The 27878-nt window shown below is 42.0% G+C and overlaps 1 protein-coding gene across 2 annotated transcripts in view; it reads right to left on the reverse strand.

Annotated features, from left to right (window-relative positions):
• Positions 1 to 2814: 2814 nt before the first annotated feature.
• The window catches only part of dclk1a (doublecortin-like kinase 1a), a 44823-nt gene continuing 19759 nt past the window's right edge, over positions 2815 to 27878 (reverse strand). The window contains exons 5-17 of one of the 2 annotated variants that reach the window (XM_084942527.1): positions 26633 to 26740; positions 16556 to 16650; positions 9255 to 9336; positions 8434 to 8606; positions 7679 to 7798; positions 6146 to 6292; positions 5250 to 5383; positions 4994 to 5071; positions 4720 to 4816; positions 4538 to 4618; positions 4335 to 4448; positions 4133 to 4206; positions 2815 to 2995 (exon numbers count right to left, since the gene is read on the reverse strand). In XM_084942527.1, the coding sequence (XP_084798653.1) occupies positions 2938 to 2995; positions 4133 to 4206; positions 4335 to 4448; positions 4538 to 4618; positions 4720 to 4816; positions 4994 to 5071; positions 5250 to 5383; positions 6146 to 6292; positions 7679 to 7798; positions 8434 to 8606; positions 9255 to 9336; positions 16556 to 16650; positions 26633 to 26740 (1361 nt within the window). In that variant the 3' untranslated portion in view covers positions 2815 to 2937. The other variant, XR_014801558.1, reaches the window with a different exon arrangement.

Genomic DNA, 27878 nt, shown 5'->3' on the forward strand with positions numbered 1-27878 from the left:
ACACCTAGTGGTCAAAATAACACATGCACGCCAGTTACGGGCAACTACGACCAACTTGTGAGATGTTTACTATAACACTGTTGCCTGCTGAAAGGGCAATGCCCCTACAATCCTACTTATAGATTTACCCTTTCCTAATCATAGTGGATGCTTATGTTCATAATATTCCTGTCACATGGACACATTAGAGTTCTACTATGTGTAAAAATAGACTAAAATAGACACCTTTCTTGAAAAGTCTTGATGGAAGAGGGGTATGCTGGGAAGCATATTACTTGGATGTTCTGGCCTTGCTCCCGCAGTCAGTATGAATTTAAATTCATACTTTCAATACATTCATCTTTAATTTACAATTTATGTTCGCAGAAGGTTTTCAAATAACCTCTCTGCACACTTTCTACTCAAATCCAGACAGGATCCATAACAGAGCCAAGTACCACCAAGCATTCAAAAGTTAATAATAAGCAGAGGGCCTGTGTGGAATAAGTGTAATTATTTCACAGAAAACAAAACTGACATCTGTATGGATAAAAAGTTAAGCCAAGGACTGAATTGTGTATTTGGTACAGACCGGTAATGAAACAAAAGTCCTATAAACAGGAGCTAAACACAAAACAAAAGACTCAAACAGTTTGATTTTAAACATATTTTAATTATTACTATAGTCATAGACCATTGTTGAACAGAGGTACAGGTATTGGTATTGCAATGGACTGTAATACAGTGGGTCAGCTGTGAGAGCACTTTGGTAAACCACGTGTCCGTGCGCTGGAGAGCACAAGTTCATACTGATCTGGTCAATATGGCAGCACATTACCGCATATGTGCAATGATGAGAATAAATACAGAGAGTCTGACTGGTGTGACGACTGCAAGGAGATCATCTGCAAAAAACAAACAAAAAAAACTAACACTTCTCTGTATTTCTCTCACTCATCTGTCTTCTCATCTCTTATCTCACATCACTTTAAGGGAAACCATATTACTGGCTGCTTTTCTGAAGAAAAGAAGTGACATCATTCCCAGGAGGAGGCAAAGTTGATGATCTCTTCTTCATATCCACTACCGATCCATCCAACTCACCCATGCTTAATGCTTCACGTCAACCTGATGATCTCCTCTAGTTTATTATTTTTTTCTTCGCTGACTGACTGATACGCATGTATGACTGATTTTGTTGTATTTTTTTGTATTATTATTGTACAATTCTCATAGACTGACTACTAGTAAAGAAATATACTGTATTGTGAACTATCAAAATAAATAAAATTGTTATTTACACAACATATAAACAATACTTCATCACTAAACTGTTTCTTTTATAAGAATAGGCTACTGTATGTCTGTCATGCTTTCATCTGAAGAAATGAAGCCATGAATGAGGTTGTACAGAGCTGAAATAAATTCTCCTCCACCCTTTTTCGCTGTACTGCTGGTTCTCTGGCATCCATACTGTCATTCTCTCGATCATGTTTCACTGCATCTAGACTGCAGTGCAAATGTGCAAATAGGCACCTCTTGTGAACTGTTAACTGTGCGCCTTCTCCATCTGAAAACGTCTCTGATTAACCATATACTTGAGCTGCACCAACCATAGCTTGAACATGTTGATGAAACATGTGTCTAGTGTTCATAAAATATAAAAAGAATTAGCGTGATGATCACTGTGAAAATGTGTGGCTTGAGGACAAATGGGTTCAGATGTCGAGTTTGCTACACAAGCACCAGAATGCTGCTGAGTTTTGTGTATCAAGATGTCGTGAACCGAGCAGGTAACAAAACCAGAAGGAGCAGTCAAATGCACCATTGTCGTCTTAGAATAGCAGTCTGTGTAAAATGTAAACTGTATGACTGCGATCCAACGTTATGGGGGAAGGCAGCGCCGAAACTGTGTTGAGCACAGCGTCACAGCACAATTTCATCTTTTTTTTTTCATCAAAGCCATTTTTAAAACACATTTTGCAACTGAAAAAAAACCATAAAATCCTTCCCCAACGTGTTTTAGCTCGCTTTCCAACGTTGTGTTTTCATCACGTCTGCTGTCACCTACTTAAACGTTTCTGCACTCTACTTCTAAGTACTTTGCCATTATTTTAAATCCACCAAGCTCTAAGGAGAAGTCAATAAAAACATTGTTTTTTTTTCTATGAAAAAGAGAGATACATATCAAAAAATGCTGTGAATTAAAGTATGAATAAATAAGGTTCAATAAAACATGAACATTGGTCCATATTCTCATATTGCCTTGTAGAGCTGTTCCGCCTTGAGGAAGTTTCCATGTCGAGCCCGGATCATCACTGAAGGGTAAAGCCCTTTCTTGCTCCTTGAGCTCTACAACATGTGCTCAGATGAGAAAATGTTAAAAAGAAATCAACAAAAGTCTTTCACCTCACTCTGGCTTTTCCCTCTTCCTCTCGATCCCTGTTTCTTGTTGCCTCTTGAATCTTTCTCCCAACCTCTCTAACGTCTTCTTATCCACCCCTTGGTCCATCTTTCCTCCAGGTTTGGAAAGTTGGATTCAGGGAAGTGTGAAGTTCTCTGTTGATATTTTTATTTCTTTTTTTCAGAGATACTGGGAGAAAGGGGTTGACACCTCTTCCTCCTCCTCCTCCACATGCAGAGGGAGGAGCTGGATGAGGATTTTCCCTCGCCGCCTCCTCCTTTGCACACCTTCCTCCTCTTCCTCCCCCTACTCCCCTTCGCCTGCTCTCTAGAAGGGCGAGCTGGGGGAGCAGGCGGTGCTGGCTGAGCTGATGGAGATGTCATCAGAGTCGGATGGGAGTCTGGGGTCTGGGGAGGGGTCAGAGCAAGTGTCAGGGGTCAGAGAGGGAGGGGCCATGGGCAGGCCAGGGAGGCAACTGGGGGGCTCCGCCCGTAGTGTTTTTGTTGTTGCTGTTACTGAATTCACAGTTGGCATCATCTGCAGCGGCAGGGGTTTCACATCCGGGTGGCATCCTCGTCCGAGAACCTGCCTCTCCTTATCAAGAGGGGTGGCCTGAAAAAGAGAGGAGAAGGAGGAAAAGATGAGGATCAGATCTGTCTGCTGCACAGTGGATTATCCAGGAAGGAGGAGCAGAAGAACTTTGCACATGTTCATTAAGTTACTAATGAATATTTAATTGGACAGTAACAAGGAAGTGAAAAACCATGGACACTGACAATTGTTTCTTCTTTTCTGAAATGTTATGTTTAGCTGTGCATCTGAGGAACAGTCTATCTAAAAGTCCACTAATTTTCCACAATAAATCTCTCGGATGAAGGCAGGTTCAACATTCTTGTTTAATTTTTCAGGCACAGTAAATGTTATAAAGAGGAGATTCTGGATATCACTTTTTAATCACAACACAAATCAGAAACATCTGCACAAGTTCAGGTCCATCATGTTCAGAATTTCTAATCAGTCAAACTAAACTCTGTTGTGCTGGAAAACTGGGAATCTCAACCCAAATAATTCATAAATTAAGTCACTGTTAATTTTTTCCAGCCTATTTTTAATTCCTCTAGTCAGTGTCCATGTTACTTTAAGTTCTGTGACCTTTATAACAATGAACTTTGTGGTCCTCCATAAATCAGGGGACACAGTCACACAAGCGGAGTCAGGTAATGTGAGCTCAGTAACAAGCCCTGGTGTTTGAGGAGGTAACCAGGTGAGGGAGCATCACATCAGACAAAAACATCACAGCAAATCACTCAGACAAGCAACACCGCAGGGTTATTTCTTTAGAAAGGGTTCATTCACAAATGAACTGTGCAAACGAGATGTGCAGGAGAATCATCAGCAAGGGTGATTCTAATCGGGCACGTCGTTACTCACACACACTAAAGAAAAGCAGGGGACACCGATAAAAAGGTGACACAACACAGAGGACAAGGCTTTAACCGGTGACGCACAATAACGATGCAGGTAATGCAGGAATGAAATCTGTGTTTACAGCGAGGGATGAAAGGAGAGAAGCAAAAAGCCGAGCACAGAAAGTACAACATGAGGCTGTCAAAGCAGCACAGCAGCAGCCAGTCAGCGGGGCAGCACGCAAAGGAGGGGGAGACATCAATTTTAGAGACACTGTTTTGGTCTGTTTTGATTTCTCGCTGATTTGTGACCCAGTCGTGTCTCTACGGAAACCTGGCGTACCTTATCCAGTACATGGCCGGGTGCTGGTAGAAATCCAACGACCCAGATCTCTGCATAGAAAAGCTGTCATCCAACTGAACAACAAAAGAGAAATCGGCACAATCAATCTAAACGCCACGTGAAAAACTTGCTGATTTCTCTACAAACTGATGCAACTCAGTGTAACAGCTACATCTTTAGATGGTTGCTAATGGTTACTTACAGAAATGACTGACACTCCTGCAGTGGTGTCAGTGCCTTTTGGGCTGGTGTTGAAGTGCTTCTTTATCTTTCCTGCTACCGACAGCTGGTGTTCATTCTCACACAGACCCTCGTCCTGGATTAGACAAATGAGGAGAAAGGAAGTAAATTCAGTGTTTTGGTGAAAACAAAGCAAATGAACAGATTTACTGACACTGTACTTACAGTGACCCAGGGGTGCTCCAGCACCTGGAGGGCAGTGTATCTCTTATCGACCTCCACCTCCAGCATGGATCGAATCAGCTCCTACACCCCCCAAAAAAGCAAAAAGCGGTTAGTTTTTTACTCTGGATTTTCTATAACATGTGGATCCATCCACACCAATCAGACATACAGCAGATATTTACCATAGCGGTCTCTGACACATTGTCCCAGTAGGGCAGAGGAAATTCTAGCTGTCCCATTAGTATCTGATCAAAAAGCACTTCTTGATCGTCACTACTCCTGCAAAAAAAAAAAAAAGTTCAGATGAATGGGTGCATCAGCCAAATATTAATTAGCGAGTCAACGAATAAAGGTGCAATACTACTACTGACCAGTAGAGGGTCCTGCATAACACACTTTCAAGAAAGGCGCTAAAGCAGAGGGAGAAATGTAGGGTAGGGCTTGCCGTTAACTTACCCCCGAAAGGGTGGGAAACCACACAGGAGGATATAGGTGATGACTCCAGCTGCCCAGATGTCAACCTTAAGACCATACCTGAAAAAAAAAAAAGAGAGGTTAAATCAAAGCAAACATAGAGAAAACATGCAGAGCATGACCTTTAAGGCAAATATCTACTACTGTAAATGGATTAAGACACGACAGATATGTTGGCCGTCATAGTGATCATACTTTGATCTTAAAGGTGCCTGCTAAATGCAGCTGCAGCTCTCACCCTGTTTCTGCAATGATTTCAGGTGCTACATATGTTGGGGTCCCACAGACAGTGTAGAGGGGTCCGTCCACCACGGTCGCCAAACCAAAGTCTCCCAGTTTGAGGCTCTTGCTGCCATCTGCATGTTCGTACACCTAAACACACAGGAATGCAAAAATGTTTTTAAAAAAAGAAGCAGGATCATAATGTACAGCATTATTATGAGGGCAACAAACAACAAACAAACTTAAAACACATTATGTGATGGGGGTTGCTATTAATAATTTCACCACTCAGTGTGTTGTTTAACAGCTCACAGCTGTAGCTACTCTATCTGCCCTACGCCTACAGACACAGACGAAGCGAGCGACCAGCTTTTTAACGCAGCAAAGCATTTATGTGGCCAAAAATAAAACTAATGTTAGTGTTGCTGGGTGTCTGCTACATGGATGGGGTAATCTGCATGTCATTACCTTCAAAAAGTTACATGAATAGAAGGCCACTGATTTTTTTTTAACCATTCAAGGCGTTCTTATTTCGTTGGAGAGAAAAAGCAAAACAGGAAATCGGCTGACTAGGTTTAAATGTGGCCACTAAAAAGCTGAATTCTGAAGTCTGACTCCTGCCCAGACAATCTCTAGTAGGGGGGCAAAGAGCAGTATTTGAAGTTAAGCAAGGACGATGGGGAGTTTGACAGAAGGGAGAAGGAGGGAAGGAAAGAACAAACGAGGGAGGCTGGAGAAGGAGCGTGCAGAAGGTGTGAGGGCAGCAGGGATGAGTCATCTCTCTGCTCTGGGAGGGCCCCGTAGTGAGTGATATTACTTCACTGATCATTCAGAAAGGCGGCGGGAAAGGAGAGGAGGTGCACCAGTGCCGCACCAAGTTACATGTATGCAATCTGCATGACGTCCACTCACCAGCAGGTTTTCTGGTTTGATGTCTCTGTGGACAATGTTGAGGCTGTGGAGGTATTTGATGGCGCTGGCCAGATTGTGGAGCATGCCGCTGGCGTCTCTCTCTGTGTATCTATTGGCAGAGGTGATGGCATCGAACAGATCTCCCCCCTGTGGACAAGACATGATGGACAGGTCAGTATTAGGAGATGTCACAAGAGTTTGGTTGGTGTTTTTTGCACCAGCAGAACAGATTCACTTGCAAATTTTCACAGCTGCTTGTCTTTTTTTTTCTGAAAAGAAGCTAAAAACTTCATTTAACCACAAGACTTTTTTGTCTGCTCAGCAGCAGCAAGGAGGTGGGGGTAAATCCTAATTCTTCACCTTGCTTGAAAGACGACCCCCCCCCCGCATTAATATTTCTTTTCAGTTTTGTCATTTTTTTAGGCTTTTCTCAGTCTCTTTTCTCTGATTTTTCATTCTGTCTGAATCTCTCTGCGTTTCTCTCATTGAGTGGACTAAGTGGAACAGAGGCTTAAAATAGTGCTGAATCTCCCTCTATCCTCGAACAGCACAGCACACTGTAAGGCTTTGACCTGCTCGTTGGCAGCTGTTTAAATATGAGAGTTGTCAAATGCCAGCTCAGGCTTTAGCTAATACATTTCACTTATTTTTCTCTGCCTCCGCTATCGGAGGCCCAAAAGTACATGAACATGAATATACTGCTGTAAATTTGGGGGCATTCTGCAAAGTTTTGGGACGTGGCTGCTGAAGTTAGTCAATGAGAAATTAAGCCAAAATATGGGATTTAAATCAGTCCTTTGTAAATCCTCTCTCACTGTTTTTTATGGGTATCATTTCCGCTTGTAAAAACAATTTTGTCTGATCACATTATTGCCTCTTAGGCTTTTCCACAGTTTAAACTAAAGGACTTGAACTGAGCAGGACCAGGCAAAAGAACACTCATTTCTCTCTCTTTCGTTCTCTGCGCCTATCCTCTACTTTCAATTCATCTATCTCTCTCTTTCTCTCAGCCCCTGTCATTTTAGCAGCGACTCTTTTCACCCCATTCATCCACAGCCTCCTCTTGATCCTCCTACTTTGGACATGCTCACAAGTACACACACTTCTTCCACAGATTGCCTCTCATCTATATTCTGTAGTACTCCACATCACAGCACGAACAGATGGATCACATTCCTGGCTCCTGAATTATGCACAAACATTTCTTGACTCAGAGAGCAAGAGAGAATGAAGAACGCGAGCGCACGAGCACTCGGGGCCACTGGCGGATTCACTCTAGTCCCGAATTGTGTGACTGGTTGGAAAAATTCATCATTTGCTTCACAGGCTGAATGCCGCTCCTCTGTCTCTGTCACTATTACTGCCTCCCTGCTCCTCTAAGTCGTAGATTTGAGATAATGATGATCACCCTTGTATTGTAAGAGAATACACCCATCCGTTATCTCAGCTTGGCAAAATGTCCCTGCACGTTCCTAACTGGAGCAGATGGTGCACAAACTCATAAAGTAACAGTGTACAAACATGGCCACACACCTTGACCAACTCCATGACCAGGTAGAGCTCGTTGTAAGTATCAAACTCCTCGATGAGTAAGACGATATTTGGATGTTTGACCCGGCGAAGTATGGCCACCTCGTTCTGGATCATGTGCTCCTGGTAAAAAGAAGTTCAGGTGTTCAGCCAAGTGGAAGACATTCAGTAAAGGAACCAAGAGTAGCCTGACATTTAGAAGATTTTCATTTTATGTATGTCACACCTTTGTTGGTGCCTCTCTACAGCAACTCAGTAGCACCCTGGAGTACATTTCTACATCCTTCCCATAAAGGTTGCACATTAACCCGAAGATATCAGCGGGTCTTTAAGCGAAACAGGGATATTACTCTAAAAATGCAAAATATTCTTTTATGGGTGGAAAAAAAAAGAGCTATCAAAACTGAATTTCAATTCAATTCAGTTTTTTCAAATGATGCCAAATCACAACAATAGTTAAAGGCCCTTTTAACTGTAAGGTAAAGACTCCACAATAGTCCAAAGAAAATAGAGAAAACGCCAACAATCACATGACCTCCTTTGAGCAAACGTGTTGGTGACAGTGGGAAGGAAAAACTCCCTTTTAACAGGAAGAAAGTTCCAGGCTCAAGAAGGGGCGGCCATCTGCCTCACCCGGATGGGGTGAAGGGAGGAAGAATTTATCCTCTGAAGTTAGGATTATGTGGAGCTTTAGTCTTCTTGACGTGTCAGTACAATTTTTGCCTTTTTTGGGTCGTATTCGGTGGATGTTTGTTTACCTTGCCTCTGCATTTGCCCTTGTTGATGATCTTCAGAGCGTACTCTCGTCCTGTGGAGTGCTCCGTGCATTCCCGGACGACTGCAAAATTCCCGTCTCCTAACATTCGCCCCACCTTGTAACGGTCTGATATGTAGGACGGCACAGCTGGAACCTCACTGACTAGAACTTCAGCTGCGGGGAAGAAGCACTGGTTTTTAGAGGGAACATAAACTGGTTTACACAGTTTAGCACCCTAGAATATACACAGATATATGCTGAGGAAGCTATGATGTCTGATTATCAACTGTTGTCTAACCAGTCTCTTCAAGACATAAAGGTAGATTTAAAAACCTTCACAATTAAACAAACTGTAATATGATTGCAGACTTGAAACGTACAAACAAGCAAATAGCAGAAACCTTTTAAATCTAAAAGATTCATATTTTTACAGCCAGTGAGGTCTGCAATTACATCACACAGAAGACTTTTTTGTTTATAAATCAAGATGCAAATAGGCATGATTTGTCGATGCTCAGCTAAGTGTTAATGAGTCTCATGAATCTGTTTAAAAGATCTATAAGGGGGAAAAAAAGGTCCTCTGGATACTTTTTTAAAAAAATAAATAAAATCAAAGATGAAAATGTCACATATGAGACCAAAAATCCTCCAGCCTTTCAAAGCAGTGTCACAGAGAGGTGAGTAAGACAGCATAGGAGCAGAAAGTTGCCGAAAGCATCGTGTACTAATCATGCTATGCAGGCAAGGGACGCGTCAAAGGTCACGCGCATGATTCAGACATGCATGGTATTTGCAAGCACAAAGCAAGCTTTTTTTCCTCACCTTCAGGAACGAGTCCATCACCGTCTTCCACTGGGCTCGAACCTTTAGTGGAAGACAGAGAGGTGGAAGAACCCTGGGACCCCTGCAGAGAAAGGAACAGGGTAGAGAGCAGGATGGAAAGGGGTTTATTACTAATCTGCGGCATTACCCAAAATAGTTTGCAATCCATAATCACGATAAAAAAAAACCCAGACAAACACAATCACAGTCCCTTCTGCTACAGTCCTAGCCAAAACAAATATGTATGTTCAAAAATAGACAAAGGAACACTGTGTAACCCGCCTTATCCTCACAACATCCTTACTGCTGTGGCTGTGTTTGCGCATCTTTCTGATGTAATGCCCTGTGCTGTGTCTATACTGTGTCTAAAAAAAATCTGAAAACGAGTCCGAACAGATTTACTGCATATAAGCCAGCAACCCCCCTATGTGTGTCTATATCATAGAGATGATTGCATCCAAATAAGCTCCTTTCCATTCACCTCACAACTGGAAGTAATTCTTCCCTGTTTTCTCACTCCTTACGGTTACCTTTAATAAATCATAAAAACATGGGCTCCGGTGACACTAAATAAAGGCAGATGCCTTTCATCTGGATAGTAAGTGGGGGGTCATTAAAGTGAAAGAGAGAGGATGAGAAGAGGCGTCTCCATCTATCTATCTAAAGACAAAAACTCATTATGCCCTCCACCTTGTAACCTTCTGTCTGGTTGTCATGGAAGCAACAAGGATGGAGAGTATCTAGTCGGGACTGTAAATGAGAATCTACCCCTCTTGGATTTCTGTGTCTGTTCCACTCCTGTGCACCTTTCTCTTCTCCTCGCTGCCAAACTCTGTTGTTTTGCTTCAGTCTTTTACTGCACTAGAAGACTTTCATCCTGTTTTGTTTGGAAGGTGGCGTTTTTCACGTGTTCGGTGGATTTTACCACCTTCCTTACTCTTTACTAATCTCTCCTCTGCTCAAATCCGTTCTCATGGCTTACAGTCAGTCTTCGGGGTTGGGGCGTTTCCAGTGCTTCAATAAATCCACTAGCTGCAGCTGGAAGACACAGGCTGGCCAGTGATGGCAACACGCACCATTGCAGTTCCTCTAAAATATAAGTGGAGCAACGTTGCCACTGTGCATTATTAACAAGTGCAGTTTGCTCTGTATATGGTCTGTGTCTGTGAGCGTCATGCATGACTCAACTACATAATTATGGACGACCTCTCCAGGACATGACACATTTTTCCCATTACATGTGCAGCCAGATGTATTTTGATGCTTTCCGTTGTATAACAATCGCTCATCAATAATCCCTTTCACCGTAATAGACTGCTGCCTGCTAAGCTTCACATTTGCTCTTTCAAGTCACTGAGCTGGATCTGCTGTCTGTGATTTTGTTTGATAATTAATATTGGACTTGGACCCTATTGTTCAAACACAGTGACTTCTGGCTCCAAAAACTGACAACATGACGATATCCTTAAAATCAAAACTGAGTCTTAAAGATATGTTTAAACTCTGTGGGTGATGTCACGTGTTTAATTCCATCTTTTACATACAGTCTGTGATTAAAAGCTCAGAAAAGAACATTTGTGTGTGATCTTGAATGTCTTTTTTTTTTAAGTGAAAGAGAAATGTCCTAAACATTTGTAAAACCCGGGGAGCTTGCTGTCCTGGCAGACTGGGATAAAAGCCATGCCTGTAATGACTTGGATCTGAAAACTATTTGCAGAGCTGATCTGCCCTGTATCTCTGCCACAGTAGCTGTCTGCTCTTTTACTCATCTCAGCTGCTGTGACCTGAAAACCACGTAGGTAAATGTAGCTGTGAGTCAGGCTCAGTTTGGTTTATGTAATGTTGTTGTTGGCTGGGCACTCATCCCGGAACAAGAAAACCCACTTAATACCCATAAAGCCAATGACCCTCCTGTGCTTTATCTCAAAAAACATCCTTATTCTGTTCTTTTATTTTCTCATCCCAACTCGGATATTTACCTCTCTTGTGCTCTTATCGCACATCCAGTGCTGTCCTCAGCTCGCTTTCTCATTTTGAACTCCTTTCTCTCGCTCTCTCTCTCTCTCTTTCTCTCTCTCTCTCGCTTCCTGCCACTGAGGGAAACAAAATACTGTTGCTATGGAAACTGCTCACAGACAGGAGAACAGCAGCTTCCAGTGTAGAGACGGTAGCCTATATATGGGCACTTCCTGTCTGCGGGCTGAGCGATAGGTTCAGCCTTCTATGAAATTTGAGTCTCTCGTTTCTGTGTGGAAAACGATGAGACAGATGGGGTGACAGACAGAGTGGGAAACACAGAGAAAGACAGAGAGAGGGAGAGAGGTGGAGTGATGAAGCAGCAGAGAAATGTATGGAGTCTGGTCTGGCTGATATTGATCATGAGATTTGGCAGGAACTGTCTTGTTATTGTTAGACACTCCAGCTTTCTCCCTGTTGCACAATACACTATTCCTAGCTCTACATCTCTACACCTTTTCTGTAACTATGACTCACAACGACACTGACAAACCTTTTACATCATGACTGGAGCCACTGCTCTTCAGACCTGCGAGGGCAACACTCAGCAACTGCATACTGATCAGCTCATAAATAGGAATTAAACAGGATGTCCACAGTTGACCTTAAATGTGGAGCATCATCTCAGAAGTAGGTTTGCAGCAGAAAGAAAGAATCATTCATTCCGCGGCTGGAAAGGAAATCTGTCAACTGTAGAGCCGAGCATTAAAAATGCACCACACATTTACATAACCAACTTAAGCGTAATGCCAGCTTTGTCCTTCATGCCTCTGTTTGAATCTGATTACAGCACACATAGCGAGGCTTTCTTGGTCTCTGTCCCTCAGGCTGCCAGAGCCAGACCTCTTATTTTTGCTTGCCCTGTCAGGCAATATCCAGCAGAAGCAAGATTTATTAGTGTTTACTTTGGTGGTAAAAATCTAATAAGATTTGATGCTAATGGGACTTTTTTTTCTTCTTGTTGTTCCTCAAGAACACAGGGTACGGGAGACGGACAGAAAACATAATCTACTTGACTTTCATGAAAAGATCAAAACCATTTGGGGGATTCTGTCTTTCTGCTCTGCCAGTTGGACACAGTGAAGGTTCCTAATCACAATCCGTATGGACTCCAATCCCAGGAAATCACAGAAACGTGATTAAATACTTCAGGGAAAATTAAAGAAGGGAAGAAGGGGAGATTTAGGCTGCCCCGCCCATATATATATGAAATTGAGAGTAAAAGCAGTGAGCAATGAAAGATAACTGCTCCTCTGAGACTGTTTGTGTTGTAATAGCTGTTCTGCTCTGCTGAATGCCCACAGCAGGCAGGTTTAACAAAGGAGAAGCACTGATAAATGTGCTACAGAAGAAAATCGCCATCCCCACGGCTGTACTGATGGAACATGAGGAACATGAGTGACGGTGTCGAGTTAAGAGAATAAAGACCACGAAATGAAAATGAAATGACAATGAATTTAATGAGGATGTCAACAAATGAAAATGAACACATTTAGCAAACAAAAACAAAAATGAGCCAAAAAGAGAGAGCAGCATCGCACGATGGAACAACGACGACAACATGTCGATAATTGACATGTTTACAAAAATCCGCGTTAATGGAAAGAGCCAAAATTATCATCAAGCCTTTTTAGATGCGAGTGCTATTTGAATCATTAGTGAGTAATTTGGATAACTGATGTTTTTCTGTGGTTGTTGTTTTTGTGTGTGTGACAAACAAACAGAAAAGACAAAAAATTATTCTAAAAAAAAAAAAGGCAAAAAAACACTCTTCCGGGTCAGTCCACCGTGTGATGCGGCCGGTCTCTTTGACAGTCACAGAAACAAGCCAACTAATGACATCAAACACAACATATAATAAGAAATATATTACAACCAAAAATAACAAATACAATCTTCAGCAACAATACACTCGTGGGAATGAGATGAGACATTTATAAGAAGTTCACGATGCGCACTTTCTGCTTCAGTCGGCACTCTTCCTTTCACACATACTCGCACACAAATAATTTAAAAATGAATCACCTGACACATAACATGAACGCTGAGAATGAGAGACGGAGCATGCAATTCAACAGATTACGGATGTGAATGGATGAACGGTGAGAGGAGGATGAAGGTGATACTACAGATAACAATTAGCACTCTGTTTCTCTTAGACTCTCCTAAATGCATCACAGCTGCTGTGACACAGACCTTCTGTTAGTGTCGCCTTCGATCTGTCACTCTCTCCTCTTAATGCATTGTCTTTTTTTGTTTGTTTATTTGTTTTCACACCAAATGGAGCGGACAGACTGCGAAGAGCGCTGACCTCGGTGGCACATTGAATTATGCCTCAGAGCTGATATTGACCGAAAACACTGTTGTGGGTGCGTGCCTGTGTGGAATAATGTGTCTATAGATCTTATATGAAAATAAAACTAATATGGAAATTTAGGATGCTCTCAGTGCTTTCATTGAGGCAAGCGGCCTTGAAAAGCTCATAAGAAGTGCAAAGTGGAAGGGTGGGGGGACGGCGGGCAGGGGGACGATTTTGTGAATGTAGACCAGACTTTCATGAGTCACTTGACAATTAGTAAAAATGGGTCACAGAGAGCATCAAATTTGCAAAAAAAAAAAAAAAAACACCACACAAAATGTGTAAGTGTGCATGAAGCTGCTGTGCACAAATTTTCTGTACAAAAGTGTTCCACTGAAGTGCGCACGAACATGAAAGTTACTGTGCATGCACCTTCTTCTGAAGACGTGTGCATGCAATGGTGCAATGCTATGTTTGTAGTCTCTGCTTGGGGAAATAGGTTGTGATGGTCCTAGATGTGCTAGCAACCTACTTCAATCAGCAAAGTGCCTCTAAGTGTTTAAATGCATGGTCAAGCGAGGTGAACTGTTAAATACAGCACTCGCAGTAGGTCACTGAGCCTCTGTGGCTGCTTAGGAAATAGATTTTTCATTCTTTTATTTGTTATATTTAACTTGCATTTTACCACCTAAACCTCATATCTGTGTTATTTTAGCCACTCTAAGCCTCAGATTGCTCTTCAGGGTTGGTAATGTTACTTGCTAGTTTTAAAGGGGTGGAGAGTTGTAATTATTCGTGTGGGTTTACACGCAAATCACAAAGAAGGAGAGGAGAAAATGTGCAAATTAGGGTCTTGGACTTATTGCCTCCTTCTCAAAGAAGCTTAAATAACATCTATAAGAGAGATGATGGAATATAATTTCTCCCCATGAGGTTAATACCCTTTGATATGGGGAGGCGAGAGGGAGGGGGTGAGTGTGAGAATGACTGGGAGACGACTGTAAAAGAGAAATTAGAAGGTGTCGGGGAGGGAAGGGACAGGGACAGGGAGGAAATCTGTAACAGGGAAAATAGAAGAAGTAAGAAGTGGAGAGGAGAATTACATCGTAATATGGCTGAAGAGCGTGGAGCTGCAGAGTGGAAGGAAGAGATAATGGCCTGTGAGGCTTCTTCCCCTCCTTACAGCAGTCAAGCCATCGCGGGCTTGCTGTAGAGGCTGGAATAATCCCTCTTTGAGAAACAGACACTCAACTAGAATGTAACTGCTGCAACAGTGAGGTCTGAAATGGGCTAGAAAAGAAGGTTTAAGGAGGTTACGAAAACCAAAGGATAGGTGGTGTGTTTGCGTTTATAGCACTGGATTTTCATATTGTGGAAGAGGCAGAAAGTGAGCGGGGTCATTTTCTACAATGACTGCCCCACATTTATTTAACCAGAGCACAGAACATAGAAAGGGAGGTAGAGCTTATAAATGTGCGCACGAGCTAGAACATTTCCTCTCAACACTGTAAACTATAATGACCCAGTTCCATAATTCAGATGAATGTGGAAGCCCTGTTATAGCTACAGCTCATAGCTGATCTGTTATCCTGGGTTACCTTCAGATTGCGTCAATATAACTTCTCACTGATGGATTCAGACTCTCTGCCATTCATCTATGTTTCCGGATTCACGGAAAATAGCACAGGAAAACCCAAGGAATGGATTCTTTAACCTACGCTGACTGAGGATACGGTCATGCATGCACACACACGCACACACACACACACACACACATACTTATACCCCCTCTGCTTTCCTCCCATAAAATCCGCCTGTGTAAATAAATAGTTGCAACATACATCATAGCTGCATCCCTGCAGTCAGGCAGAACGTGCAGTGAGTTTCAATCAGTGCGCATTAGAAACACATGAAACCTGCGAGTAGAAGCCTATGTGGATACACATGTATCTGTATTTTGGTATTCTAGAGGCTGAGGTGAACTGAGCTAGCGAGTGTTTGTTTAGGAGGGAGAAGACACTAAAACAGCAGTCGGCTTAAGCGCAAATTTAAGAGATGCTGTCAGAAAGCTGAGTGATTGGGATTGGAGCTGTTCTTAAAAGCTCACCCACATCACTGTCAAGGACTGGATTAACAAATACTTTGATATAAGCATCTACACACACACGCGTGCGCACAGTGTACACGAAGTCGAGATATTTAATTCGAAGTTTTCCCTTTGAGTTGCATGCTCCTGCTTTGTACAGCAGTAATTTTATTTGTTAGCTACAGAAAACAGACTGCTATTAAGGTACTTTAACAGGCATACATGACAAAAAAGGGGAGGGGGGTGGCTTAAATAATCAAATAGACTAGTATAAAATGTATTTCTACATCATTTACACAACTCGACATATACAAAATAATGTGACTTGATTAAAAAAACAAAATAAATTCTATATCAGAAGTGTGTACTGATTGCATCTTTTTGCTGAAAGATGGTCAAATGCAATGCAATGCCCAGCAGGTGAAGAAGGATGCAATCCAATTTCTGGAAATTAAAAACACACTGCAGACTGGGGCAGACTGCCAATCAGCCAGTCTCATCTTTATATCAGATACTGCACAATTTACCGACTGACAGATCAGGTGATCTCAACAAGTCGGTGTTAACGTTATTCAGTGCTGAGCCACCAAAGGCAGACAGAGTTCTTTATGAGGGACAGAATATGTGCTATAATATCCAAATGAAATGAACATTTGCCTTGCTGGAAGCCCAGAGCAGCACTGGGTGAGGTCTGAAATACTAAAGATGCTGGGAAGTTGTGCTTTCTTCATAATCTAGTGATTCTAAGATGTAGTCGGCCTATGCTCAGTCCCGGCTTTGTCCTTTTCCTGAGAAAATAGAATAATTGTGTTATAAGTTTTGTGATTTGGAGTCACTAAATGCTACGGGCTGACTCTTAGTGCGTGCTTTGTGAACGTGCTCGTGTATTCCCATTCTTACCCTGCGTCGGCTGAGGCTGCCTGGACTGGTTGGGGATGGGCTGGGAGATTTTCCCGAATGAGGAGTTGACAGCTGACTGGCCGGCGTCCCGTTCACTGGAGGGAGAAAAGAAAGGAGAGAAAAAAACGGAGCAGGATGGATGAGAGTGGAGCGACCACTTTAAAAAAACAAACAAACAAAAAAAACCCACATAAATATTGTAATAGATGACTCCTTAAATGCAAATGCCTATTTTTTTTAGAACAGCTATATTAGTGTCTAGCAACAGCCTACACTTCCGCCCTCAGCATCTCTCCATTAACATGAATGAGGCAGAGGAAGAGGAGAGCAAGGGAGAGAGTGAGGGAGAAAGATAAAGAAGAGCACCGAAGTCCACACTAGTTTTTTTTCTTTTTCAGTCTAACAAAACAAACCCAGCAACAGCATCTCATTAAACAAGAACATACATTAATCAACCTCGCACACCAATCCTGTGTGCAGTTTGGCAGGGGGAGAAAAAGAAAAATCCAGGAGCATCATTAACTGGCAAAAAACCCCACCAGCCTGTATTTCATCTTACTGAAAACATGACTTATTGTTTCTTGGCAACAAGAGGCTGCTTGGAGAATACAAAAATGGTCAGAGAAGCAACTGAGTTCAGCTGAAGGCATATGTCAAATCTTCCTGAAGAGATTCAGAGCAGAATTCAGAAAACACTACAAGACTTAATACAAACACCCCTTTTTTAAAAATGCGGTTTAATTTCCTTTCTATGGCTTCCAGCACTGAGCTCTGTTTGTATTGGCATTGAGATATAAAGAATTCCAGCATGTAAAGAGTTCCTATTATTTGTAACGTTCACCTAAATACAATTTCAGCCCAGCTCACAAGTCTGTGTATTTCCTGCTGAGATCAAAGAACTTTCTGAATTATTCAAGACAAAGGAGGAAAGCACAAAAGAGACTAAGATATAACATCTGCCGCTGTATCACACGTATCATCGCCATCATCATCATCATCATTATCATCATTAAAACATAAAAAAATAAAGAAACCCTTCTCCTAAAGCTCTTCATTGATGAAATTCAACATCATGGCGTTACGCACACAGGCAGACACTCCTCCTGGTTACACAACAAAAGCATTAACATTTTACCGGCAGCTCTCACTGACCTCTTACCAGAAAAATCCCTACACGACACTTTACAAAGTCAGCAGCTTGGCGTGCGTTGCGGTGACACGGCGGACACAATCAGAGGTGTCCAAAAATGATCCGATCCAGGGACAATTAAAGTTTTACGTTACCCGGGGAAATGGTATTATAAAAGCTGCATGCATTACAGGGGTTTATTTCCTGGATGGGGCGGTTTCCTACCTTCCACTTCCAGCATGATGAAAAGCACAGTGATAATCCAAAATGGGATAAAGAGAGGAGGAGGAAGAACAGCACCTTTGTACTCGCTCCGTCCGAGTGTGATAATAAACTGTGGTGAATGGGAGAGACGGAGCAGGGCTGTAGTGTACTACACAGAGAGGCGGAGAGGCTGCTTGCGCAAACTCTGACGCGCACCAGTGAGCAGAGACAGAGAGAGAGAGCGAGAGAGAGGAGGAGGGGGGTGTAGTACAAAAAAATTACATCTATATTTTAAATATCTAGCCACTGGCCTCCTTGTTTATATGAGACAAGCTGAGAAAGGGGCGGATTAGAACTGATAATATAACTAATGCAGTAGATATAGATCCATCCAAGGAGGCTGTAATGCTCAGGAGCAACCTGTCCTACTTTAAGAGCTTTACACTTCCTCATGGAAACATCCTCAGGAAAGATCAAGAACAATAATTCTTCTATTTATTAGAAGTCTCACCCAAAGCAGCAGCCATTGCACCAGCGTCCTCTGCATGTCTTTAGGTTTTATCATTCCTCAAGTTACATGGCCAAACTAGAGGATACTGCAAACAAGATTCACCCAGACCTACTGGAGCTATTTTCTAATTTTGGCTGTAAATGAAAAAAATAAAATCTCATCCTTCAGGAACCATTTGAATTTTCTCTCTAGCCGAGACTGGTTGAGGAGTTACAGCAAGGTGACACACAGATGATGAAATCTCTTTCTATCAGTGTTCAGCTAGCAGTGCCTTATGAATGCCTTGTGCTACTATGATACATTAAATATCTCCGTAAAGCTCGTCTTATCTACTTTCAGTTTAAGTTTTGTCTCTGGCACAAACAATAACAGGATTATGGTCATTTAAAAAGTGCTTGTAAAATGGGCCCACCTTAGGCTTAATGCTGAAACAACTCCACCACAAAAGCTTTGGAAGACTTTCTGGTAAGACCAGTTAATGGAGAAGTTTGTGGTTGTGATACACAGGCAGGTTTTTTCTCCCAGTATGTGTCGCCAGGTTGTAAAGCAAACGGTTCCAAATGAATTCAGTGTAACTTGTTTTCTTTCTAGGTTCATTTTTCCAGCGTGACTCAACATTCACACATGAGGAGATCCACTGTTGGAGTAAGGATACCAATTTGGCCACAATGCAGCCACAAAAAGACGCTGTTTTTCAGCTTCTTTCACACCTACTGTGTTAAATGCAGCAAGTGTTATGCTTAGAAAAAAACAAAAAAAACAACAACAATAATAATCATATTAATGACAAGTGAGCTGGGCTAGTATCGAAGATTGAAAAGCACCTCGTGTGCTCCTGTCTCCTGCTGAGTGATGCCGTGATTGATGCACTGGCTGCATATTATGTAAGACTCTTGAAAAAAGAAATAAAAACACAGCTTCAGAGTGAATGTGAAGTATATCCAGGAGATCTGTCACTGCTATTGACGAGCAGTGTGACAGTACAATGTTCGTTGTTTAAATAACCCATTACACGGAGCCGACGTAAAGCCTGCCAGTTAATTAAAGTGTTTTCGGTTCCTAAGTAGAAAACAAGACAGCACCGTTCTTCATCTGGGAACTGTAAATTTCTGTGACAGAGCGGACCAAGTATAGACCAACACTGCCTTTCCTCAAGTCGAGACATTAATGTGTCTAAAAATTCAATTTAATCCACACATGCTTAAAATAATGCCTGCTCAATTATGGTACCCAGCAGCAACACATTCAGCTATTACAAGCTGTATGGGTAAACAAGCACAGTGGTTTAAAACTGTTATTTAATAATATCAGTATAAGAGAAAAATGTGTGATCTTGATTTTCTACAATGTCATCGGCTCACATCCTCCTCCATATGAGGAATTTGGAAGTTTGTGTGTATCCAGCCTTTATTCTTAGATCCAAATATGCACACTCTGTTCTAAAAATTGAACATTTTCAGCATATTTGAGCAAATTCTATAGATAAAATCATGCATGAAGGCAGGTTTTGGGACAACACAGTGAAACATTACAAATTCTCATATGACTCAATTCTCAATTCTCAAATGACATAACGAAGTCAATAAAAGCACCAGAGCAGCTCTGTTTCATAACACCAAAGCTGCCTGAAATGATGTGTCCTTATGCATTTAGTGCTGTTGTTTTGTATTTGTTACATCCCCTCTGCTCAAAGTACATTCGGGCCTTTCATGATTGGATTTTTCCGAGCAAGAGATGCGTTGAAGGCTGCAGACATCATGTGTTCACAGTTCAGAAGCTGCCACTGCCAGCAGGGAATCCTCTCGAGACACCCTGCATTTATTTTTGGGTCAGCTGCCCCAAACACTTCAGCGTGAAGTCTCTCCATTCACGAGGAGCCGCTTATGACGGAAAGCACGAGGTGAGACACCGAGGCAGCGAGAGAGCGATTCTTCCTGACTACATCTGCACTTCTCAGTTAATTTTAGCTGACATGAGGCATCCGAGGAGAGCCGGGGGACAGATGGTGAAATGGAGGGGAGGGGAAGGAGAAACTATGTATGAGTGCAAAATGCTTTCTCACTTTATTTTGGGTTTGTGTGTTTGTGACATCATCTCAGAGCGACGCTCGAGTGATGACAATGTCAGCCTGAGAAGCAACAACCTGCCCACACGCCGACACACAACCAAAAGACTAATGCTAAATACGACCACCGTCAATACGAAAGGGGAATGAGGCAGCATCCAAGCGATGCATTAAAATTGCAAGGTTGAATAATTTTAAATGGAATTTGTAACATAACATTTAATTTTCCTTCACTTTGATGCCTTCTCGTTAATTTCAAATTATTCTATTTCTGTGCAATTATGATTCATCGGCGAGACAGAGCATGATTCACCTAACAAACATTCAGCACACAAGTCTCTAAGCTTTGATGTTCTTCGGTACGTACAAGGACGGAGAGTTAAACTTCATCTGTGCTGGGAAGCGGGACGAGAAGTTGTTTGTTCTGCATTGATTCAGCATATTTCTCAGAAGGCTTTCTGTTCATGAAAGAGACCAAAGACAACGTGTTTTTCTAGTCTGATAAAGGAACGCAAAGGCTGCACCATCCTTTTTTTGCTCCATCACATATCCAACATAAATCCGATACTCGACAGAGATGCTTTTACATATATTCCATTCACTTTTGTGTGTTGCAGTTTATATGGAGTATAAGCTCACTGCGAGCAATACACAACTGTGACCGCTTTGTTGATCACTATACAACCGCTGTTTATCACAAATCCTTAGTGTGAACTTTTTAGATCTAATGCTTATTAAAAATAGAATGATTTTTTTTGAATAGCTGCTTTCTTCTGAAAACACAGTAAAATTGTTAAAAAGTTAGGGATTAGTTAAGAAAGCGTTTCTTCAGAGTGAACCAGACTCGTGGTAAATGGACCGATTCTTATATAGAGCTTCTCTACTCTACCGGAGCACTTAAAGTATTTTATACAACATGCCTCATTCACATAAACACTTTCTTCTATGCTTAAGTTCTTTCTATCTAACATTCACACACATTCATACTCATAGCAACTTGGGGTTAGTATCTTGCATATTTGGCATGCAGATTGGAGCAGCCAGGGATTCTTATCAGTAGATGACCTGCTCCACATACTGCACAGCAGGTCTGTAGAGTAGCTCTACCTAATCGTTTGCTGCCTATTCCCACCACACAAGTCACATAACTTCTCCATCCATCCATTACCTTCTGATTATCTAAAGTTGATAAGATGACAAGACAAACCAGATGAGGTACATAATCTCTCCAGTGAGTTTTGGGTGTCCTCCCAGTGAGGGGTGCCTGGAAAACCTCTAATGGGAATTGCCCAGGAGGCATCCTAACCACGTCCTTTCAGCGTGGAAGAGCTTTACTCTGTAGGGTGGCTACATAGTAAACTCATCTTGGCCTCTGAGAACCATGGCCTTAGACTTGGAGGTGCTTACTCTGAATTGGCTACATAAGTTATGAATAAAGGCATTTTCACACATATAGCTTGTTTACTGTGGTCCGAATAATTTGATGATTTGTAAACTTGGAGCTTTTCCCCGTGTTTTTTTTTGTTTGTTTGGTTCGGGGTTTTTTTTACACAGTCTCCTTAATGCCCAGATGTGTCTGGGATGCAAGGAACAAAAGTAAATACAGGAAAAAGGTGCTGTGTCCTGGACTATTGGAGTGCACTGAACATTTACATTTGTTTCACAGTTAGCTGTTAGCTGGTGTAGACTTTTGCACATCTATAGTATCTTGCCACGTCTCAGAATGCAAAGCACACGGGGTTATAGTTTTTTTTTAGCTATAACTTACAACATACACCTGGTAGCTGGTTGGGATCCTGATTGGATGAGGTTCACACCAAAAACTAACCACTCTGGAGTTCATTTAGAAACGCAACGAAACCAACTCCTCCAAAGGTCTTGCGATCACTGCGTCAACACACCTGCACAAGCGAACCGCACAAAGTCAGAAAACAAACCAGAGTTTGATTTAAACAGACTAAACACCACACCTGTGCCTTATGAAGGTGGTGGATACATTTTAAAAGCTCTGATTTCAGTTAGATTCTCCCGATCGCATTCTTTGTCTCCGTATGAGTGTGCGGTTGTCTATAGCTCGCTTGTTTTGCTTTTCTGTGCCTCTTTAGTGGTGTCCAGGTCTACACTGCAAACGTGCACAATGAGGAGCAGCCAGACACACACAAAGAACACCAGGTGGTGCTTAGCAGCACACGTGTTGTGTTACGTGCACTCACTATCTGGCTTTCACTACCTTGCAGATAATTCTCACCTCACATCTGCTCTGTGCAGCTCCTCAGGTCCAGCTTATTATATGTGATCAAGAATTTTATGTCTGTGTTGGCTGAAGGGAAAATTAATGTGGGAATTCAAGGCTGCTTTTTCAGCACACCCAAAGACCCGGAGCAAGGTTAAAAACTATAGGAGATCGTCATCATGCACTGACATCATGGATGAAAAATAACACTTCTACTGTCTGCCAAGAGTCTTTCTGATGTCGAAGTCTTATTTCCACTGAGAAGATGTCCATCCATAACTAACAGCAATATGATCACACAGTGATTTTTGAGTAATTTGTTGCATTTTAAATCTGAGGATTTATTCAACTTTAACTAATACGTTGGTGCACACAGGACTACAATGGAGAAAATTAGCTTTGGCTTTCAAGTGAATGTAACTGCCCAAAATGTGATGTATTTTGTGATGTTTATTTGAAAGACCTAACTCTAATTTGTGTCCTGATATCAGGAGGCTGTGAACTCAAAGCTCAGGAATAGCAGGTTACCGCTCAAAATGTCTCTATTTTGAGAAAATGCGTTGATGATGTAAGATCACATGCTCCCCAGATCTCAGTTTTTGTTATATTTATTCTGATTTAGGACTAAGAATAAGTTTCACGGCTAATTAATCTGTTAATTTCTCTCTTGATTTACTGATTAAATGCTTGTAGTCTATAATTACCCAAAATACTCAAAATTTCCAAAAATCCCAAGTTGACATCTGTAAATAGCAGTCCAATAACCATAACGTGTCCGATCAGAATGATATAAAACAGAGTAAAGAAACACTTGTGATCAAATATTTCAGCAGTAGTAATACTTAAACCTGCAAATTGCACATAGCAAGAGGAGACGGCACACACTGGGAAACTGCACCACTGAACTTGCCTTTAACGCAACACTTCTTTAGATGTAAATAAAGTTTGTAAATAAATACATTGTCTTTATTTTCATTACCAGTGATGAGACCTGATCACAGTAACGCCTATCAAATGTCATTGGACATTGACACAGTCCCCCATTTTCAGACGCTCAAAAGTAATTGAACAAAATAACATGATTTTAAATATAAAGACTGTTTTCAGTGCTTAGATGAAAATCTTGAGTGCCTGAAGTTTAGAAACCACAGATATCACCAAATGCTGTGTTTTCTTTAGACCTTTACGTCATCTTCAGATGTGTGTTTGTGGGTCTCTCTGTCTTCAGTTTTTCTTCAGTAACTGAAAAGCATGCTCTCAAGTCTGAGCAGAGTACAGCCCTGTACGCCTTATCACAGTCCATTCTGCTATCATTTCTACCAGCAGTCACATCATTGACACACACTAGTAAACTGGTTTCACTGGCAGACATCCATGCTCATGCCATAACACTGACTCCACCATGTTTGGCAGATACTGTGGATCAGATCACGAGCTATTGTTCTCCTTCTCTTACTTTTCTCCTCCCCACATTCTGGTAAAAGTTCATTTTGGTTTCATCTGTCCAAAGAATTTGCTTCAGAAGTGTGCAGGCTGTTTTGGATGTTTTCTGGCAAAGCCTAACGTGGATGGATGTCTTGCTCTTGAGCCAAACCAGTAGTTTGCACAAGTGTCTGTTTATATTTTTGAAGGTGTCTTTTGATTGTTGACCTTGACAATGATACTCCTATCTCCCCAAGAGTGTTGGTCTTGACTTGGCTTGATGTTATGAAGTTGTTTTTCTTTGGGAACATATTCTCTGATCATCCACTTTAGTTCTCCTCTGTGATCTTTCTGGTCTTTCGGTGTTGCTGAGCTGGCCAGTTCATTCCTTCTTTTTAAGAATGGATCTTTAGACCTCATATTGAGAGGTCCAGTGAACAGCTTCCAAATTCAAATTTTAACACTTGGAATGAGCTCAAGGAATAACAGCAGAACAGGCCTCACATGGCCATTAAACTGCTTGTTAGACGAATGTCCAATTACTTTAGAGCCTCTAAAAATTGGGGACTGTGTATAAAAAAAGTGATTCCTAAAGAGTTAATGGAATACATTTGCTGAGCCCCTTGAATTAAAGCTGGAAGTCTATGGTTCAGTCACACAGTGATTGTTTGATTTAAAATCCACAGAAAACTACAATAATTGTGTCTTTGTCCAAAGAAAATATGAGCCTAACTGTACATACACATTGATAAGTGAATGTGCTCCTGGTTCAGCAGTATCAGCTGTTGTTCACTACTATAACAGAACATGTCCTCAAGGGGAGGGAACACGATGTGCTTTTAACATTTGAATAAAAGAGCAGCAGAAGGTTAGTCAGGGTCAGACAGATTTCCACTGCTGTTTTGTTCCTGACCAACAATGTCTGAGGGAGTAAATACAAACAGAAAACAGTCAACACCAGTCAGGGAATATTTGATGATGTTAAGCAGCGGAAGCAACACCAGAAGGTGAACATTTTGGCGACGTGAAAAAAACGCAGGGACGTTCTGAGTCAGGGCGAGGGCCGAACGTCAGTCAGCTCCTCTCCCCTCTGCAGGCCATTTCACAGGAAGTCCCTGCCATATATGGTTGTCACAGGCCATTGTGTCTGTAGCTACATGCTCCTACTGTGCTATGTTCCCATGGCAACCAAGACGAATCAGTCCCTCCCTCCGCCAGTCTCTTGTTTTCTCTTTCTCTCTCTCTCTCTCACACACAGACACACACACACACCAGGATACACCTTTATTCCAGACTTTGCTGCAGCCAGCGAGATCAGATGGTGGTGTATGACTCACTCTCATAACCTTTCCCCAATTTTTTCAAGCCTTCAGCATCCAGAAGTTTCTCTCCTTACCCCAGCTGTTTACATCCTTCTTCCTATTCAGGTCAACAAAAAAATCCAGCAGCAAATGTTCACGTTCGTTCTGCGTGGTCACGTTACGGTTACGATTTAAGGTTAAAATAATAATAATAATAATAATAATAATAATAATAATAATAAAGAAATAAATGGTGCCTCTGGACTTCAGCAGCAGGTGGAACAAATTCTTCTTTAGTAGTTTCTGTGTGTTGCATCACCCACTCAATAACCCCCCTACCAAAAAAAAACTCCAATAGGTCTTTATACGCATACAAATCATAAAATGATTACAGTGTGGAGGAAAAGTTAAGTGCACTGTTGCATAACCAGGCATATTACACACAACCAAAGCTCAAGCTGTGCAATCAGACAAAGAATGGCCTGATTTTGTTCAAAGCTCTAAACTAATCATCAAGTTCTCGCCAGCTCTGAGACAGACTGAATGAATGTTTGGCCTCTTAAACACACTCAAACAGTTGTGGTGCATTAATGAAAGCTGCATTCATCTATCAGAATGATTGTTTTCACACACGTTTTGTCTGCTGTTATCTCAAAAGGACTTCTAGACAGACTCTCAGGCACAAACAATAAGAGCAGGCACCAGTGCAAGCTTATTACATTTCATTAGTATGTCAGGTGAAGCACGGCTTGTTGGGAGCTGCAGGATTGAGTCACCAGCCCCGTTCATCTTTCCCTCTCATCTTCACTCCTTCCACCCTCCCTCTCTCTCTCTCTTTTTTTTGTTGCTTTTTACCTCTCTCATCCCTGTTTGCCTTTTTCTCTCCTCCCTTGTGAAAACATTCTCATTTGAATTCACATTCAAGCAACAAGGCGCAGCTCACATATTTACGCCGCGAGACACTCCACAGAGCTCAGATTTCATCGTGTTCATTCATACTGCGCTGAGATGCCGATTAAGTGACGATCTAGAAAACACCAAGCAATCAGACGATGAGCTATTATTACACAAACAACTCCCGACCACGGCGAACGCATCTGAGGTGCTGCAGACATGCACAAGCTCAAAAAAAAAGGCAGGGGATGAGTTACAGGGTGTGTTAAACTACTTAAAGAGAGGACTAGAAGAAGACAGAAACTTTTGCTGTCTTACCAGATGCAGGCGACTTGCTGCGCAGCGATTGGACAACAGTTCTGGGGGAGCCTCGGTTCAAAGAGCCTGACATCCTCCCATAGATCAATGATTTCATCATACGACACTCTGCAAGCACAAAGAGAGGACAGATAGAGGTGTTCAGGGACTGTTTAGCAAATATTAATTCACTCACCTTTATGTATTCATCCAGTGCGCTGAAATCCAAAATGTGTAAGCTGTAGAAATTCAAATCCTAAGGAGGTAGCAGCTTTTTTACCTTCTTGCAGCACTCGGGATTTCATGCTCAAATAAACTGACATTAGGTGTGCGACACTGTAACATGACACTGTGGTTTGTGGCACAGAAACAGCCTTAATATCACACCATCAGAGCACTCGAACAACACGACAGCTCTGTTAGACTGAAATGAAAAGTTTATGGATTTTAAGCCAGCTACTGTTTTAATATTGTTTTTGAGTGAGTCTAACCTTTAGCCATGCAAGAGAACAGCAAACCACTAATGTATCGGCACACTTGTAATTGGTTTTACCTTCAGGTCCCCCTGCAAAAACGAGCCCTGACCTTCAGTGGGCTCATTTTCCAAACGCAATTATTGTGGTGCTTCAGAAGTGACAGCTATGACTCACGGAGGTCTTACAGACACACACACACACACACACACACACAGCGCTAGTAAATGAGCCATGTGATGGTATTAAAACACACGCTCCGTGTCGGCTCCATCCCCAAAACTTTACTCCTCCACTGTTCATTAACCCAGCCCCATTATAGCTCATTGCCATTATAGACCAGTGGGACAGAGAAATTGTACAGCTTGCCCTGCACATGTCTGTGTGCGTGTGTGTGTGTGTATGTGCTTTTGCCTGCGAGTGCATGCGTGCGTGCATATGAGAGCCTGGCTGTGTGTCTGTCTGTATCTGCATTTGCTTGTGTGGCAGACGTTTGTGGCCCAGTGATTAATGTACAATACCGAGTGTTAACATGATGACAGTGTGCCAGAGCTGAGGCAGAGGCGATAATTATAGCGATGCTGAGAGGAGGCGAAGTTGTCTGCAGCTCTGACTCCAGATGTCTCTCTGTTACGCTGTCTGTTTCGTTTGTCGCTCTCCGTTCCTGTCTGTCTATTTCTGCCTCTTGCTCTCTGTCTGCCAGCGCATGATGAGGTGTCAAATCATGCTCTGTGTCTATAAAACGTTAGATATGGCTGTGTTTTAATGACTGTTTTTGGGGGGGAAATGTGGTT

The sequence above is a fragment of the Perissodus microlepis genome, chromosome 10 (assembly GCF_051167445.1).
Source record: "Perissodus microlepis isolate ML-2025 ecotype Zambia chromosome 10, ASM5116744v1, whole genome shotgun sequence".
NCBI classification, from domain to species: Eukaryota; Metazoa; Chordata; class Actinopteri; order Cichliformes; family Cichlidae; genus Perissodus; species Perissodus microlepis.